Source organism: Rhea pennata, chromosome 1 (genome assembly GCF_028389875.1).
Source record: "Rhea pennata isolate bPtePen1 chromosome 1, bPtePen1.pri, whole genome shotgun sequence".
NCBI classification, from domain to species: Eukaryota; Metazoa; Chordata; class Aves; order Rheiformes; family Rheidae; genus Rhea; species Rhea pennata.
The window spans coordinates 160,062,959-160,082,002 of record NC_084663.1 but is presented as its reverse complement, the minus strand read 5'-3'; the positions used below and the strand labels follow the sequence as shown (position 1 = coordinate 160,082,002).

Sequence of the window (19,044 nt, the reverse complement as noted above, 5' to 3'; positions counted from 1 at the left end):
AGCTAATATGACAATATCATGTCATTTTCTAGAGATGCATTTTCTGGTTTTGAAAATCTGTGACTAAAGATTAAGAACCGATACCATCCAGTTTTTGCAGCCCTGTTGGAAGATTGCAGATGGGTTCTTCCCCCTGAAATGGATTTTGACCTACCATTTATTCATACATTCATATTTTCACTGCAGGATAACAAGCTTGCTTCTTTCTATAACCTACAGCTCTACTATATTTCCCTCAGATTTATATGAAAACTTTAGCAATAGTACAACAGAAATTAATAGCTGATTCAATTTTAATGGATTCATTTGCCTGACCGCTCTCTTGTTAAGTTGCTCTGAAGTCAATTTTTGTATTTCATTTTAGAAATCTTGGTCAGTTTTGTTGCTACACAAAGATCTAAGAATCCAGGGCTCAACTGGATTAATTCCCTCCATTTCCAGTCCACTTTTTTTTGGAGGGGTCTGGGGAGCAGAGGCTGAGGCAGGGGGGAAGGGACAGTGCAGCAGAGGAAAGGGGACTACCAGTGCTAGAAGACATAAGTTTCACAGCGGGAGTCCTGTACAGAAGGGAAGTCAGGCCTGAGGAGAGGGGCAGGAGCTCTGCTCTGCTAACAGTCACCGGGATGGTGGTTAATGAGGAGAAAAGGAGAGAAACCCTTGGGGCTACTCATGGCCTCAATTAAATTTATTTGAATTTGAGGGTTCCCATCGACCCTCCCAGTTGTCCTCCCTCTGCAGATCCCTTGGGAAGGTTCTCCAAGCCTCCACTGACCCATCTGCTCCCCCCTATTGCACTCTCAGGCTCTCACTTGGACCCATACTCAACCCACTTAGTGCTGCAAAACTGAGTTTTGTCTACAGCAGTAAGAAATAACTGAGATGGTGCTGGACAATATGGCTTTAGCTATAAAGCAACAAGGGCATTATCTGCACACTGTGGTATCTCTGAGGGCTTAATCTCTTTACTTCTCTTTGGTCTCTTCCAGTAGCACCTCTAACCTTCTCTAGCTGATGTTCTTATTTTCTTATTTTTAAAATAGATGCCCAATTTTTTAAAAAATACATTAATATTGGCCTACATAGTTTTATTCTTATTTTCTTTTATTTGATTTTCTCTTGGGCAACTGATTTTCAGTAGACTTTACAATATGATTTAGTTACTTTGTTCTTTCAGCTTCTAAAAAAGGGACGTCTCCTTACCTTCTTCTTTGGAAAGCAAGGGATTTGCTATTGTTTTGATTTGTTTACTGTTTTTGCCAACAGCTCAATCCATTTTCTCCTCAAGGAAGGAGGAAATTTTGAAGAAAAACCACCAGCAATAGTTCTTCATATCTGCTAAAGACTTCTGATTAACACACAGTTAACACAAAGATAAGATTACAATATAACAATATATAAGCCACCTAAAGTTATGTAATATATTTACATATAATATTTCATAAAGTTGGACTCCAGCACATAAATAAGCTAATCCTGCATATCAGCATAATGTGTTGCTAGGTTACTGCAACACTACTGCTTCACTTAGCTTAATTGAGTCTTCCAAGAAATAGGTGGTAGCCATTTGAGAGGAACTACAGAGATAAATTTAAAACAAGGAGCATATTTCCATTGAAAAAATGGCATTATACAGAGTTACATCAGGCCTACATGACGACAAGGAAATAGCTTAGTAGGAAATCAGTAAGAACTTTATCAGAAAGCTTAACGTTTCTTCTAAAGACAAAGCAAATTGCATTTATTTCAGCAGTATTTTCCGCAGCTACTTTTTCTTCTCATGGAGTCACAGTTGTCAGGGTGCAGCGTACAGCTCTGCAGCCCCTTCCCAGCCCTCACCCCGGGCCCGGCTGCTTGGGTTCGCTGCTTTGCAGCCGGGGCTGTGAGGAGGCACGTGGAAGCCGTCCTGCCTCGGCTCTGGGGCTGCCGCTCAGGCCCTGCAGTTCCAGCTGCGCATGGTCCCTGCCGGAGCGCTGCTGCAGGACGGGCCATTGCCTAGACTCCTGTGATTTTGTGATTTAGGTTACAAGAATACCCACCGACAAGCATGTTGCATCCCAAGAGGAAGGAAATGCAGATGTCAGCACTCAACTGGGGCTCAAGTCCATGCTTAATTCCTGGCTATGCCACAGATTTCTTGCATGCTCCTTGGGTACACTCTCACTGTTGCGCTCCTTTACGCTTCTATAAAATGGGGATAACACATTTTCTTGGAATACTGCAAACAAACTTTCATTTACACTTGGAAAATACATAGAAGTCTGTCAATGGTGAGGGGGTCACAGCAAAAAGCCCACTGGTGTGTGTCATTTGCATAAATAAGATGTACAAAATACAGGAAATTTTCTAGTTACAAGTAACTTTATAACCGTAGTCACATTCATTTTTTTCTTAACAACAGATTGCAGAAAACTCTGAAGCATGCATCTGGGAAGAAAAACTCAGATTCTCAAATCTATCACATAGGAATGTAGGTCTTCTCAGAATATTTTCAGGTCAGGCCAAAGATAAAGCCTAAAGGGGTTTAACAAATGTTGCTGAAAATGGTAAGACTGTTTTTTCTGCTATGGACACATTCTTTCTGCTATGGATACATCCCTTCTTCAGGATACATCCTTCCTTTTTTTTCAGTAGGCATTACTCATATGTGTTAAGACATATTCCATGTGTCGGAAATAGCTCCTGGAGATCCTCAAAACTGATTGAAATAAAATTGATAAGCTACTTAAAAAGAAGGTTGTATATGGACCTTTAGTGCTGTTCTATCCAAAGAACTAGCATTAGTCATATGGAGACTTTAATTCTGCCTCATGGTGGAAGACAGCCAGCTGCCTGCAATTTTGGTACTGAAAGCTGTCCTGCGAGGAGGGAATGACAGACCCAGTTTCTAGCAGTTTCACTGGGAAGCAGCTTTGATATCTACATCTGAATTTCTTTGGAAAACAGCCCTAGGTCCTTTTCTTCCAAAAGGACTTTTCACCATTTGCTTAGTTGTTCTGAGCTTTGCTCCCTCCTATCATAAGACTGGGAATCAAACTGCCACCTAGCAACATGCTGCCTGAAATCCTGTTGTTAAGGGAAGTACATAGTTGGAAGCAAAATTAAGAGAATAATCTATCATTTAGTTCTTGCAGTCTTCAATTCTTCTGGTATGCATGACTCTCAGATATAGAAAAGATAATGACACAAACCCTAAGGGTTATGTTTATAATTATTTTTGTTTTTTAAAAAATGGTAAATATAACACTGAAAAGTACAAGCAAGACAGCTTGGCTATATAGCTATCTTCTCTCACTAATATTTCACTAATATTAGTGTTCTTTGGTGGAAGAAGTTAGAACAAAAGGTAGCAAAACCAGGCCATAGCGTCCAATTAAAACAAATGTAAACATCAAATATAACCATGGAAGCAGTATATAATATTTAAGCTTATTCCAGATGCCACATTTTGAAAATTCTGATTATCCATTGAAAAAAAAAAAAATCCATTTAAGGATATAACTGAAGTCCTAAGAGACTTTGAATGTTATTTGAACTTCTGCAGTTACCCATGGTAAAAATGGACTAAGCTAAAAATAACGTGCTGTCTCCCCAAAAGTTATTCTTGCCCAATATACTCATTGATTAAAAATAATTTTCAGTGCTGTTTAACTACCACTCCAATTTGCTTTTATCAATTCGGTTTTACAGAAGGAACTACTACATGTTGCTACATGTTACTACAGGGTAACACGACCTAATGTGTTGAAAACAGCAATCGAAAGTTCACAGCTCTAATTCTCCCTCTGCTATTGACCCACTGACACCTTCAATGAATAATCTAAATCTCCTGCATGTTTTTCCATCTATAAAATGCAACAGTTACAAACCTTCACAGATATTAATGAGATTTTCACATGGAAGATTTTCTACTTCTTTACACCTAAAATACTATATAATACGTTGACACCTTGCATTTAAAATTGTCTAAGCTTATAGTGAGATCTTGTAGTTAGCATAAATCATGTGATCTCTCACATATGCTGTATAAAAATCTTCCTCTTAAAGGATTTCAAATGCAGTAAATATACCACACATAAAGTACATACAGAAGAATTATTTTTTATAGTGGTAACAGTCAATCATGACCAAAGCAGGGAAATGTTTCCCAAGAATTTATGTTGGAAAGCAAAGAAAAACTGGGGAGAAGGCATGCAAGTGATATAAATTGCTCTGTTTTTTGTTTATCTGGAAACAAAAGATTGTGACATGATTAGAGTATAATACAGTATTTTATAATACAGATATTAAATTATTTTATTCACTTTTTAAAACAATTCTAGGTAGTTATTGATAAAAGCTCTAAAAATAACTAGCCTAAATGGAAATAGCTTAAAATATCTGAACCTTTTAGAAATAGACTAATAAAATCATCTTCCAAAGAACTAATGTAGCAAAAGTTACACAAACCACTTGAACAGAAATGCCTGAGCATCAATCTGTGTAATCACAAGTTAACTGAGGCTTATCTCTCCAAAATTATAGAAGCTTTAATACAACAAGAACTAATACATGGTCCACTTTCATCTGATTCAGTAATGGAGTTAAATTTATACACTTCTGCTAAAAAGCAGTTCTTTATTACTATAGGTGGCTTTGTACATCATTACCTACCTTTTTACAGATACAATATCAATCAGAACTGCTTTCTTTACCAAAGTTTTGCTACTTCTCCAGTAATACCTACATTCTTTTGCTTAAGGTAAAAAATCAACTTTGTCAAAGCAGGAAATATCTAGATGTATCCTTTCCTTGAGAAACAGGAATACCAACTTCAGTATGGTATGTATATAGAATAGCATTACACTTTGCGACCTCCTTTCTTATAAAAGCAGGTTGTCTATTTATTCTTGTTTTCCTCAAGTACCAACTCTGTCTAATTTTACTGATGTCTCCCAATGAGCAGCACACAGTTTAGTTCATCTTCCTATTGAAAAAGATTGATCTTTTTCTTTTTGACAACATTTTCTAAAAATGGATCAGAAAATATGGTCAAAAGACAAGGTTTCTTCTTACTCCCACATCCATTCACACACAGTTGCTGGAGACAATTAGCAACTCCTGTTTGCTTTGGATCCTACTAATACCACTTCATTTTCTTTCTGTTTTATCTGATAACACTTATTCCTAATCAGGCTTCTTGGTTATGCTGGTTTTGCTAGCATTTGCACTGCCTTTTCATTTACATTTCACTTGGAAACAGCTGACACTGGATATATGTTTGAGACTTGAAATGCTCAGACTGGTAACCCTTACCTATCTTCTCTGGAGCCTTGCAAAAGCTTCAAGAAAAAGAGATCTAACTGCATTGAACAGAGACCAAAGATTTTTCATTGGGCAAATATTGCCTGTTACAGGAAAAACAAATCTAGTATCTTCTGAAAGCTTTTATAGAGACATACGCTGCTGCATCAAAGATCTCAAATGACACCGCACCTTGTTGTTGGATTATTAACAGAGAGGAAGGCAGATCTCTGGGGCAGGTTCTAGCAAACCTCAGCTGTAGGATGACCTAGAAAAGGGAGGCCTGAGAACATGCCTAGGAAGCCACAAAGCTTGTAGTACATACGTGCAGGTATGTATACTCATGTCTGGCTCACCTAAAACATTCCTTACATTACAGGAACAACGGTCAGGAAGATGCTGCATCTGATGCTGTTTTCCAAACTCAAATGCCAACACATGCTAGGGAAGAGAAGCTGAAGCATGGTGAAGACCTTGAGCTTACGCACGGAAGAAGACTATTTTTTGGTCAGAACAAGGCCACCAGAACCGAAAAGAATGGAGAACTGTGAAGGAGGAATAGTCAGGCACCGGGTCTTGTGGATGGACCAGTGAGGAGAAAGACTAGTAAATAAATATTCTATCTAAAGGAAAACTTTATCTGAAAGAAGCTAGGGAAAAGATGGAAGAGGGACTGAACCAAGCATCAATTAGTATCTCAAAAGATAAAAAACTTTAATCAGCACAAAAGGAAGGCAAGGTTGAAAGGTAAGTCCTCGTGGAAGGGATCTAGTCCACCTGAAGTATCATTTCGTTTCTCGCCATCCCATAGGCATTCTTCACTTCTAGAGCTGTGCAATGCAGTTGTACATTAAGAAACTTTTGCCACATTCTCCTTAAAGGCATTTCTGCATTTTGTATCTGGGTGAAGTCAGAGTCACATGAATTGCTTTTAAAATGATTTGGGATAAAGAGGTGTTATTTGTATCAAAGTTTACTAGTTCTGCTTTTATTTTAGTAACTGGATTAGTTTTTTTTTTTAAAAAAAAACAGTCAGATATTCTTTAAGTAGGACAGACAGAAGAAATAGAAATGATAACATGCAGTTGATTTTTTTTTTAAGTGGGGCCCTGTTAGAGGTGGGTCTTGCTAATTAAGGGGTTCTCAAGAATCAACATTTCAATAAGGGAGAATATAAGCCTGGGGCAACAATAGGAGGCTGGCTAACACTGACTAAATCCAAGCTTTTTACCCCTCCACTTACATCACCAGTGAATAATATTTTAAACGAAAAATATAAACAAACACTCAAATATTTTAACATGATGATGTTGCAAGGTACATCAGGTACTGCTAAATACAAGAAATTAAAAATGGTTCTGGTGAAAACTGTACCTATAAACTGCAAACATTGCATACACAAATGTGAAGGAAAGCTTAGTATCATTTTTGGGCAAGACTTTTTAAGCTTCAATGGCAGAACAACACATCCTGATATGAAAACAGGGCAACTTGGTCATGTCTTAGTTTACATGTAGTGATATAGTTAGCTAGGAAAACATATAGTCCAGCAGACATGTAATGATGTCTTAATTAAAAGGAATTAAAATAATTAGAATACATATGCCAAATAGAAAAGTGGATTAAGAAAAGGGGGGGGGGAGGTGAAACAAAAGTTGAAGGAAAATACATTATTTCACATTTAACTTTTTGGTCAATAACTCCATTTAACCATAGACAGCTGAATCACAATTTCATTAAAAAAAAAAAAAAAGAAAAATTTTAAGCTCCAGCAGGACCATAGCTAAAGAAACAATTGCTATATTTAAAGAGCACAACTAAGCATATGGAGAATTAATAATTACGTTTTTTCATTTAAATGTGACATTTCAGTTTTTAGTAGAGCTCCATGTCAGATGTCTGCAACTTGAACAAGGACAGATGAGAGCCAAGAAACAGGAAAATTTGTGGAAGAAAGTACCTGGACTGTCTGTAGCTTTTCTCAGTACATGATAAAATGACTATATGAAGTTATACCAGTTTAAAAATGACAAATTAGGCCACAGCACAAGATACCTGATGTGTGAAACTGGATTTGAGAATTCCAGTTCTCAGACTTTTAAACTCAAGGTCTCGTTTTCTTATAACAAGATTAGACAGAATCCAGTTCTCTTGCCGTGTGGGGCTCACCTCCTTGAAGAGGCTGGTAAGTACCAGTCGAAACTGCGGTGAAGCACCTTTCTCACTGCCACCTGAACGCCGAAGACAGGCCGAAGTTCCAGGTCATTCACGCACAACACTACTCCCATAAACGAGCATCCCAGCCATTTCTTCACTTACAAGCATTTAGGGTAATCTCTTCAAACACTACAAATGTTAGTGCATAACAGCTTGTTAATTGCTTCACTACTTGCAATGCAAGCTTCTGCCACAACCAATAACTGTCTGAAATCTGGCAGCTAAAGACAGGTTTTTTAATAAGTAACAACATTCTGTCCTGAATGAAGACCCAACTGACAGTAAGACTACTTCCTGAAATTACTGTGTTAACGCTGCTACTGAGCGCATCTGTTATTTCCAGAATATTTTATAAAATGGCTACAAAACTGCTCGAGTTACTATTAACTAACATTGGCTAAAACATCTAATGATTCACACTATTTTTCAAGTTTTAGTTTCAGAATTTTGACTTAAAATAAACCACTAGCTCTGAGTTAATGCACACAGCCTGCCTTAATACAACAGTTTACTGTATCTGAAATACAGCAGTAAGTAAATAACATCTCCTTTCTGTAAAGAATATCTGACAGAAGATGTCAAGACCTTCAGAATTCACCGCCGTCAGGGGTAGTTCAGGGTAGTGGTTAAAGGGGACTAAGAATCCGAACCAGAAGCTTCCTGGCTTCAGCTTGCAATTATTGTTACATTTTCTTTGGCCAGACTGAAAGTGCCTTGTAGCATCCCGTATGCTCTTTTGTATTTTAGTTCCCTTCCAATTTTCTTAGTAAGTCAAAACATTCTCTTCTAGATCTCCCTGACTCATGCAATGGTTGAGATTGGACGACACTGCTGGAGATCATCTAGTTTCCCCAGATGATCTGGTCACCAACTCTCCTGTTAAAGCTGGGTCACCTTTTCAGTATCTCCAAGGCCAGAGACTCCACAACCTCTCTGGACAACCTGTTCCAGTGCTCTGTCACTCTCACAGCAAAGACTTTTTTCCTTATGTTCACGTGGAACGTCCTGTGTTTCCATTTGTGCCCATTGCCTCTTGTTCTTTCACTGGGCACCACTGAAAACAGTTTGGCGCCATCTTCTTTACACCTCCCTTCAGATACTTATACACATTGAGAAGATTCCCCTCAAGTCTTCTCCCAGCTGAACAGACCCAGCTTGCTCAGAGACGCTTCAGTCTATTAACCATCTTAGTGGCGCTTTGCTGGACTCACTCCAGTAGCTCTATGTCTCTCTTGTCTTCCCTGTCGAGGGGCCTCTGAACGGCAGCATAGCCCTCAGGTGTACCAGCCACTCCTCCCACTTTTTTATCATCAGCAAACTTGCTCAGGGCGCACTCTGTCCCTTCATCCAGGTCATTGATGAATATGTTGACTACGACTGGATCCAGGATTGGCCCCTGCAGCACACCCCTAGCTACAGGCATCCAATTAGACTCAATCACAACCCTCTGAGCTCTGCCCCTCAGCCAGTTTTCAATCCATCTTGCTGCTTATCTCCCACCATAAAAGATTTTCTCTATCCCTCAAAACCATTTATGTGACTCTTCTGTGAATTCTGCTGTTCTTTTAAAAACCTTAGCTCTAGAATTGCATAGCATGTTCACAGCACTTCACAAGTGCTGTATGGCAGAAGGTAAATTCAGTATAATACATTCAATTTACATCCACTTGTTGCATTACTCTACCTCAAAACTATTTTAGGAGCTTAAGGCAAGCTGTATATTCAGAACAAGCCTTAAATTCTTTTCAGCATTACTGTTTTCCAAGAGGCAACTTGTGTTTACATTTAGTCCTCATGTCTTGTTCCTAGAAGTGTGACTTCATATGCTAGTACGGTAATCTACAATGTTTAGAGGTCCTAATCTGGAGCAAGTCAAATCTCAGAGACTGGTGTTTGTTTTCATACATTTTGAATTGGCAGTGCTTTTTTTTTATTTGCTTCTATACTACCAAAGAAATTGTTTTATAGCATCAGTATTATATCAATACCTTGTGGAATTCTAACTCATCAAGAAAGTATCTCCATTTGATTTTCCATTAATGGTCTCCAAAAGCAGTTGCTAGACTGTACTTTAACAGCTGGATACATGCTCTACTATAATAGTCCACTAAAACTGTCATGTGGTAGTGTTGGGAGCTGTTACAGAAATAGTAGGATGGGTCTGAATGAATTATGAATGGAAATAATTGTGTGAAAGCATGAGATAAATTAAGGGTTAAAAGAACAGCAGGTATTGATAATCATGGACACGATTAACAGCAATGAAACTAGTAAACACTGAGGAACGCGTTGTTCACATCAAGACCAGAAGGCCTGAGCTCCAATAAGGCCACAGAATGATGACTTGTCAGCAGAAGACCTGCGCCCTGATAATGGAAGGATGACAGCAAGGTTACAGCACACTGCATGTGCCATTCCTCTCCCTTTATGCCAACAGGAAGACTGAATGCAGCCATAAAGATACCCACATGAGCAAACACAGACAATCCAAGGTTTATGGGGGATGAAGTAAGCAAGATTAAGGGAAAAGGTCACCTTGTAATAACTGAAAGATATATATATATACACCTGTTTGAAAAAGTTTGTCATTGCCAATGAAGTAGAATCCAAATGACATGACAATTACTTGTCTTTCATGTGAAACCCAAGTCAAACCCAAGCCAACCCAGCCAGACCATCTGGACACACGTCTTGGTTCTTGTGAGCATGTGGGTGTTGAGTAAAGTCCATGAGAACTTGGCAGTGATAGAGATCATTTTTATTTAAAATAAATATGATCTTCCCTTTCGTTGTGATCTTGCATTGAGCTTAGTCAGATTAATTTCCTACTGTGCACAATCAATTAACTACAAACATCCTCCAAATTTGTAGTCTTTGCAACGAGTAAGGAACCCACAAGCCAGCAATGTGCCAACATGTCAATGTGCCAGCAATGTGTAGCCAAGGAGACCAATGGTCTCCTGGGGTGCATTAGGAAGAGTGTTGCCAACAGGTCAAGGGAGGTGATCCTGCCCCTCTCCTCAGCCCTCGTGAGGCCTCCTCTCGAGTACTGCGTCCAGTTCTGGGCTCCCCAGTACAAGAGAGACATGGAGCTACTGGAGAGAGTCCTGCGTAGGGCTACGAGGATGATCAGAGGACTGGAACATCTGCCCTGTGGGGAACGGCTGCGAGAGCTGGGCCTATTTAGCCTGGAGAAGACTGAGGGGGGATCTTATCAATGCCTACAAATGCCTTAAGAGAGAGGGTCAAGAGGATGGAGCCAGACTCTTTTCAGTGGTGCCAAGCAACAGGACAAGAGGCAACAGGCACAAATGGAAACACAGGAAGTTCCACCTGAGTATGAAGAAAAACTTCTTCACTGTGAGAGTGACAGAGCACCGGCACAGGTTGCCCAGAGAGGTTGTGGAGTCTCCTTCTCTGGAGATACTCAAAATCTGCCTGGACATGATCTTATGCCATGTGCTGTAGCTGACTCTGCTTGAGTAGGTGGTTTGGACTAGATCTCCAGAGGTCCCTTCCAATTTCAACCATTCTGTGACTCTCTTTGATCACATCTATTTTCTATATAAGCCTATCTTTAGTTCTTTGTTATCCGAATCCTGTATTTAATCATCCAGCACGTAGTTTCACACCAGTTTCACTGAAAAAAAACAGCAGCATGTTTTTTTCAGAAAATTGCCACAACATGAACATTCTTCTGAAACTTCTGTGCTTTGAGATCTACTTTAGAGAACAAATTAACAGACTAGAATCGTTCTTACTACACTTGTTTCCAAATTTTAGGCTTGCAGATACTGAATATCTACTAGAAATAAACTTCCTTTTGGATTACAAAGGAGTTCTGAAATATTTCACTGTCTTCACATGCAAAGCATACTTTCCTGACAGTTTCTAAAGATAGAACAAAAACATTTTGAACATATCTCCACAGTTAATAATTTGACCTCTGACCATCTGCCTAGTAATGCGCTTACATAGCACCTAGTATTTCAGTTAAATGCCTTAATATCATCAGCTGCTACAAAATACAGATTTTTCTGCTCAACATTTTAGAAATTAAAGTACAGAAAATTGCTAGGGAACCTTTTCTTCTTTCCACCTAAATATACTTTTAAAATCAGCCAGTATTTTACCACTACCCTCAGTTTGTTAGTGAACTGCAAAAGTGTTTCCTGTCTTGATATCATAGCATTGTGTGCATTCAGTCAACTTTTTGCTTTTTTTAAAAAAAGCTCTTAGTTATTACCACTTTATTTTAATTAACAAGCTATATATACTTTCAAAAAAGGAGTAAACCTAAACTTCACTTCAAGGTTATCTCTGTTGGTCTGTAACAAATATAGCCAAGTTCTGATGACTGTTTTTTGGACATGTACCAAAATCAAGTACAGTAATTATTTAATTATAATAACCTCTAATTCAAAACAAATGTGTATTGTCAGATACCACAGTTTTCTAAAAGCCATTGAAAAATCATGCTTCACTATTGGCTGTGTGATACTTTATGTCTCAAAATGAGATACCTTCTCCCCCCTTCTGCCCCATGGGTATCCTGTTCTGAGCTTTAATGGGTTGTTGCCAATGCATTGCTACCTCATGCTTTATCAGTTAGCACATTGCTTCATTTCTATTTGAGATCTCATGGTTCTGAGTTACCAGTATCTCTAAAACAGATAACAATATCTTTTAGTGCAGGGTGCCACCTCCCCTGCTTTACCCTTCTCAAGCAAGTTATTATTTTTTCAGTCATGTGGTTTTTCTAAATGCCAGTCACGATCATTCTAGGCATACTAAATAGCCTTGAGCCTGTATTATTTTACAGTCTACTAGCATACTGTGATGAAAATATATTTAACTATTTCAAATTATCTAGGCAGACAAATGCCTACCACCAATGATGGTGAGAGAACAAAGTTTTAAGGAATCTAAAAAAAAACTCAGCAGGGTGCTAGTGGATGAACATGTTTTCTTATATTGTCACAGGCCTTTTGAAAGTCTAGGTATTGCCAAGATTCTGCTTTTTCAGATCGATTATAAAACATTTTTGGCCCCTTATGTGCCAGTTAAATTGCCTGCTAAAACTTCATTAAATATATTATAGCTTTGTATTTGTCTCCCATTAAACAACATTTAAAGAATTCTGAGAAAGGTGATATGAGCAATAAATTCAGTTTTGCTTAACTAAGGTTCTTTTCTTACAGTTATCTGCATGTCCTTGAGAACTTCTTATCTGTTTCATTTGCAATTCAAGCAACTGAAAAAACATCACTTGTTCCTTAACTGCTCTCTCAGTAGTTTCTACTCTCTCGGTATGACGCAGCCAATTTCCATTCATATTCTTTCTAGGCTTTAAATTTCCATTTTTTGAAAACCCTAAATGCCAGCTCAAATTTATTTATTCAGTTGTGCTCCAAAGTGGACATCTGTTTTTCTTACACTTTTGAAAAAAATCTGATCTCTCACTTCTGTTAATTCAAAATTTATATGTCTGTGAAAAGCTAGTTAAAACTTAAGGCAATTCTTAAAATATTAAATGGACACTAAACTAATTTAAAATAATATTTATTCACATATGAGCTTGCAATAAATATCTCAACTCTAGTTCTCTCAATTTTGTTCATAATTTTCATGACCCCCATCTTAATTTGCCAAATGAACATTCAAATTTTTGGCAATCTTTTACCACAGTAGCAAACACAAGACAGATTATAAAGCAATAGTTACGAAGATCACCACCCTAAGAAGCTACACTTGCCGTCCAGTTATCCAGCATCAATGAATATTAAGAGAGAGAGTGGGAGGAAGGACAAAGAGGAGAGGGAGAAGCTTTAGAAGAAGCAAATAAAAAAACATATCATACATTAGCTGAACTCACTCACTATTCCATTAAATAGGATGTAGCAATTATGTAGTCCATGGCTGCATCATCCAGGATTTGGGGAAATAAATAAAAAAGTCATATGCCAACGCAAGATAGAAGGGAACATGCTGGTTTCTGCACACAACCGCATGGCATTTAGTTATCATCCAATCCCCTAAACCGGAACACAGCAGCAGCTGAATCAGTCCGCATGTACAAAAGGATGTCGCCCTAAGGATCTGCAGTGAAAGATCACTCATCTAAACCCTTTCAGCCTCCTCCCCTTTGTCTTCCAGCTAGTTAGTCCTTCCTAGTGTAATTCAACCAGCAAAACAGTTGTACAGCTAGCAGGACTCTTGGTGGTTTATCATTAGTCACAAGACATAGCGACTAAACACGGTGTAGCATTTCCAACACACTTACCAATTTCAATTAAATTTTGTTCTTACAGAAAAAAATTCAAATTTTACAGTGAGAGAGAGGAATAAAATATAAAAATCTATCCTATGCAGAAAATGCTCTTAGTGCAAAATAAATATCTACTACTCTTAACTTGAAAGAGAAACTCTGCTTAATAACTATAGCTATAATTTAAACAAATTCATCAACTGTGTCAAGACTATAAGGTATTTATAGAGTTTATATGGCTTTACATAACTCATTCAACATAATTCTCTGAATAGAAATAGCCACTATCAAAATCTTTAAAAGGCGTTAAAATGGTCACCTTTACAGATATCATGAAAAGACATATAAATAAGAAGTTAAGAGTCATTATCAATGTTTGTTTTTCCTGTTTTTTGCCCAACCTAGGAGCCCTTGGTTGCAAAAAGACAGTTTTCTGATCAAGCTTTGATCTTTCAGATTTTCCCCAATCTCAATCAAAATAAATTAAAAATAAAAACCAGAACACACAGCAGGAAAAGTAACTACTTTTTTTCCTTTTAATATAGATGTAGTACAGAATGTTTAATTACAGCAGGACAGTGCTTCCAGTTAAATAAAATTAAAAACCTTTATTTCCTCCCAAATATAAAATTACTAAATTAATGTTTTAAAAGAATATGAGAAAAGCTTTAAATTATACCACCATTTACCACAGTAACTATGATCACCAATTACATACTCCATTGCTTTGGCAAAAAAAGTTTTTTTCTTCTTCTTTTTTTAATAACTGCATATAAACCTAACATAGCAAAGACTGTATACATCCTTATATTGCACTTATATACAGGAATAAATGGACTGTAGGACTGTAAAATCTGCATATACTTGGAATGAGCAAATTTTCACTGAAAGCTGAAGACTGAGAGCTGGTATGAATATTAAAAAATGCTTAGAAATGTAATGCCTTTATGTACAGAAAGTATGGACTGTATTAACAAACAGTATGTACACAGCAATTTAGTACTATTGATATTTTAGTATAACTTGGTGTTCATTAATACAGACCTTTGGTTGTATTTAGTTGTTTAGTAAGATTTAAGTTCACATACTTCCAGAAAGCAGTAAGGTATAAAATAAAGCACAACAATTTGCAAATGGTACAAAAACTACAATTGTCAGTTCCATTAAACCCAAAAAACTAGTGTCTCTGTCTAATCCCAAAATAGCTCTTGTCCTTGAAATCAATCTCTGTGCCATACACACACACACAAAAAAATCTGAACGTTACATATCTGCAAAATTACATCCCACAACACTTCGTAATGTGCAATTCATTTAAATAATACTTTCTAATGAAAAAGAGAAATTAACTTCAACTTTTTAATCTCCCAGCACGCACCTCTGCAATGACATTGTGAATGCTTTTAAATGTTACTAGCAGAGTTAAAAAAATACATGTGCACCCCGCTTACTTACTCTAAAAGACTATTACAGTAACTGCTATTAGCTTATCACTGCCTGCCCCGAGTTTTAAGAGTGTTCGGACATCTATATGCATTATGCAGCTTGCACGTGCCCCACATTTAGCTTCAAATTCATCCTGAGTTTGCACACAATGAAGCAAATCCACAGACTTTTTTTAAAAAAAAACAAAAAAACAAAACCCAACTTTCCTTTACAAAACAATCATGCAACTGATGAAGAACTGGGCATCCCGTGAACTGTTGTGCTTGTTGGTGTTCCACTTATGGCGTTGAAAATGTGTAGTGAATTAGGCATTACACTGGTCTTTTCTTCAACAGGAGTAATCTTAAAATAGAAAACAAATTTACCAAAACTTCACAAAATAACACAAATATTTATAAAAATGATATAAGCTGAGCACCAAAAAACCCTTTATTCTCAACAGCTATAAATTTACTGATGTTAAAATTAGAAATATTTGATTCATCTATCATGTGAGCCCTACATAAGGTTTTGTTGCTAGTAATGTTTTTCTACCACTGAGTGGAACTAGAATTCTTCCTTTCAAAAGGCTAAAAGTTTCACACTCACTGTATGTCTGACAGCATTTTCTCAGATGATGGCTATAGACATCTGCAATAGGTGACTGGAAGAACTACTACTCTCAGCTATATTAGGAGAAAAGAATGAAAGAATAAACTTGTTCTGAACTAGGTATAATTTTTATAATGAAAATAAAAATTAATTCTTAGCTAAAAGGAATTATATAATGATTAGTTAGACAAGCTAACAGCACAAATAAAGAAAATTAATTACCATCCCATCTGATCATGTTTGCAAGCAGCACAGGAAAAAAAAAGAAAATTCCATTAAGATTCTTTTCTATAAAATATTCTTCATAACAAAGCTTTTTATAACCATTTAAACACCACACTATCATAAGGCAGCTAAGTTTTTGCAAAGACTTTAGAACAAACGTTGTAAGAAGCTCTATTTCCAAATATGCCAATAAGTAGCCACATGTGGGTAACACTTTTAGATTTCAGTGAAGGGTCTCATGATCCTAAGCCTTCTGAGAAGTGATCAATCCAATTTTTACATATTATGTTTTAATTAACTTATTTACATCTAATTACATCTGTAGAAAAAAACAGTGGTAAGGATAACAGTACACATTACTGCAGCTGGTGCTATACTTCGATATCCTATTCATTCTATCCTAAGAGATTCAGTTGTCTGCCGCTTCTTCTCTTTGTTTACTTGTAGGCAACTTGATTTACTCCTGAAGTTTCAGGCATTACATGCTTTTCCAGATCTGCAATCCTTGTAAACAGACTCATCTGAGTATTTTTTGAACATACAGATCTTGGACTGAGTTTAAAACATTTCTGCTTCTTGTGTTCAAACTGTAATTATATACTTCAACTTTTTCCTATATCATGAAAAGATTAATTTTTCATTTATTATCCTATTAAATCACTTGTCCAAAGTTGTTCTTTCTTTTCTGAAGCACTCTTGTGTGCAGCTAATTCTCCCATATACCTTGTTTGCCTTGATCAGCCATCCAGTCATCCTCCTTTCAAAAACCCTCCACCGTTTTCTGTTTTTCAATAAATCACAGTAAAGTATAGTCAAACTGTCCCCTTTTTGTCAGCTAAGAAATTTCTTTTCCTGTTCCAAAGATCTTTCAAAACTTTTTTTGTACAGGCATATCTGAACAGTTACTTGTTCTTATTAAAAACAACAGTGGTTCTGATAAAATGGTATCACTCCCTGCAAACTTTGTCTCATAGTATTCTCTACTGTATCAGTGATTTAGAAAAGTTTCTCTTTAATAGTGTAACGAAAGAATAAGATAACGAAAATAAAGCCTATGCAGTTGCTGTGTTCTTGTGCTTCACCATAATAATATCACAGCATGGAACTACTCAAATGCAGTATCTGAGAAAACCGCATCAGGAAATAACGGAGAGCAAGGAAGCATGTAAACTGAATTTCAACTACTGGACAAAATTTCCTAAGGGAAAAAAATCTGTCACAGAAGTTTTGGAAATGTTCTATTTTAGAATAAAATAAAAGCAAATCCTTCTTCGATAAATATATGGATATGTTGTTATTTAGATACTCACTAGCTTTTTTCAGCAAGTATTTCTTGGATAATGATAATAAAATTTGGAGATGTCAAAAAATAGTTAATGGATAAAGTCATTCTATATATCTGAAGGATACAATCATAGAATCATAGAATGGTAAGATTGGAAGGGACCTCTGGAGATCATCTAGTCCAACCCTCAGCATAGCCCGTACAGGGATTGAAACCATGACCTTGGCATTAGCAGCACCACCCTCTAACCAACTGAGCTAAACCTGCCCCCAATCCTGAGAAGCTGCATCAACTTTTGGAGACTTTTGTGATAACTCATAATCCTAACTGGGGAGATGTGCAGGCACTGCTGAACACTTTCCTGATGGGGGAAGAAAGGAGGCTGGTAACTGATAACGCAAAAGAAGAGGGTGAGAAAAGGGATAGAAAGGGGGATCCTGAGGTACTTACTCACCAGAAGGGATCCAGAGTGGGATCAAAATAGGAGTGAGGGTAGGGAGCTATTGAAGCAGTATCAACAGTTAATTCTACACGGGGCTCGATATGGGCTTCCGCAACCAAAGACTGTATCAAAGTTGTATGAAGTAAAGCAAGGGCCCGAAGAAAATCTCTTGGCCTTTTATGAAAGATTATGTGAAGCAGCCAGAAGGTGGACAGCCTTGGATCCAACTGAGGAAGCGAATCAAAGAAAGTTTAATATGCTCTTCATTGGCCAGTCAGCTCAGGATATTAGAAAGAAGCTAGAGAAGGCAGATGGAGCTGGGGAATGTCTGCTTCACAGCTGACAGAAATAGCGTGTAAGGTATAGAATAATCGAGATGAAAAGAGAAAAAGAGAAACATAAAACTTACTGAAACTACAGGCCTCTCTCCTGGCAGCAGCCTGGAGAGGAATTCCAAGGTAGGGGCAGGGGAAGCGGAAGAGATAACAGAGGAGGCAGAGGTAGAAGGGGAGGGAGGCCAGGAGGAGGCCTCCCTTGGCCCTCTTTGGGTACAAATGAATGCACATTTGTGGACAGGAAGGGCATTGGAAAAATGAATGTCCAAACCGAAGAAGGATAACAAAGCCACAGAGCCCAGACAGCACCGACCTAATTATGTTAGAGGGCTCAAATATGGAACGAAGGGGATCGGAGGAGAAAACCAGAATCTCCCCAGCTAATGCCCTGGTTCCAGTAAAGCTGGGGAATGAAACTATAGATTTGTTATTAGACAGTGGAGCCAGTCATTCAGTGATAACTGGTTGTAAAGGACCCTTAAGTAAGACTACTACCACCATTGTTGGGGCTAGGGGAAGGAAACTTTGAGGCCATTATTGCAACCAATGGAGTGTACAATTGGGGGTACTAAATTGACTCATGAGTTTCTCTATATGCCAGAGTGTCCCCTCCCTTTATTAGGATGGGATTTACTGTGCATAACCTCTGTCCAAGCATTCTGTACAGCTTCACATCCCTCCACGATCAGCGTGGAGAGTGCAAATCTGCCTTTTGATGAGATCAGCTCTGGAGGATAACAGTGCAAGTATCCTTTCAAGTGTATTAGAGGCGGTGATTCCCCTGGTCTGGGCCTCGACAAAGCCAGGTAAAGCAGAAAGTGCGACCCCAAACAAAACAGTGCTACAACCAGGAGCGAAGCCAGTTAGGATGCATCAGTACCCTGTCAAGCAGGAAGCACGTAGAGGATTGGAATCCCTAATGCCTTCTTGCAATACGGCTTGCTTAGAGAGTGTC

At 37.8% G+C, this 19,044-nt stretch overlaps 1 protein-coding gene across 8 annotated transcripts in view; it reads right to left on the bottom strand.

The window, feature by feature from the left end:
- Window positions 1-14,300: 14,300 nt before the first annotated feature.
- Window positions 14,301-19,044, bottom strand: part of DOCK9 (dedicator of cytokinesis 9) — a 144,185-nt gene continuing 139,441 nt past the window's right edge. For all 8 annotated transcript variants that reach the window (XM_062566824.1, XM_062566816.1, XM_062566820.1 and 5 more), the window contains one exon: window positions 14,301-15,553. In XM_062566824.1, the coding sequence (XP_062422808.1) occupies window positions 15,431-15,553 (123 nt within the window). In that variant the 3' untranslated portion in view covers window positions 14,301-15,430. The remainder of the gene's footprint in view (window positions 15,554-19,044) is intronic.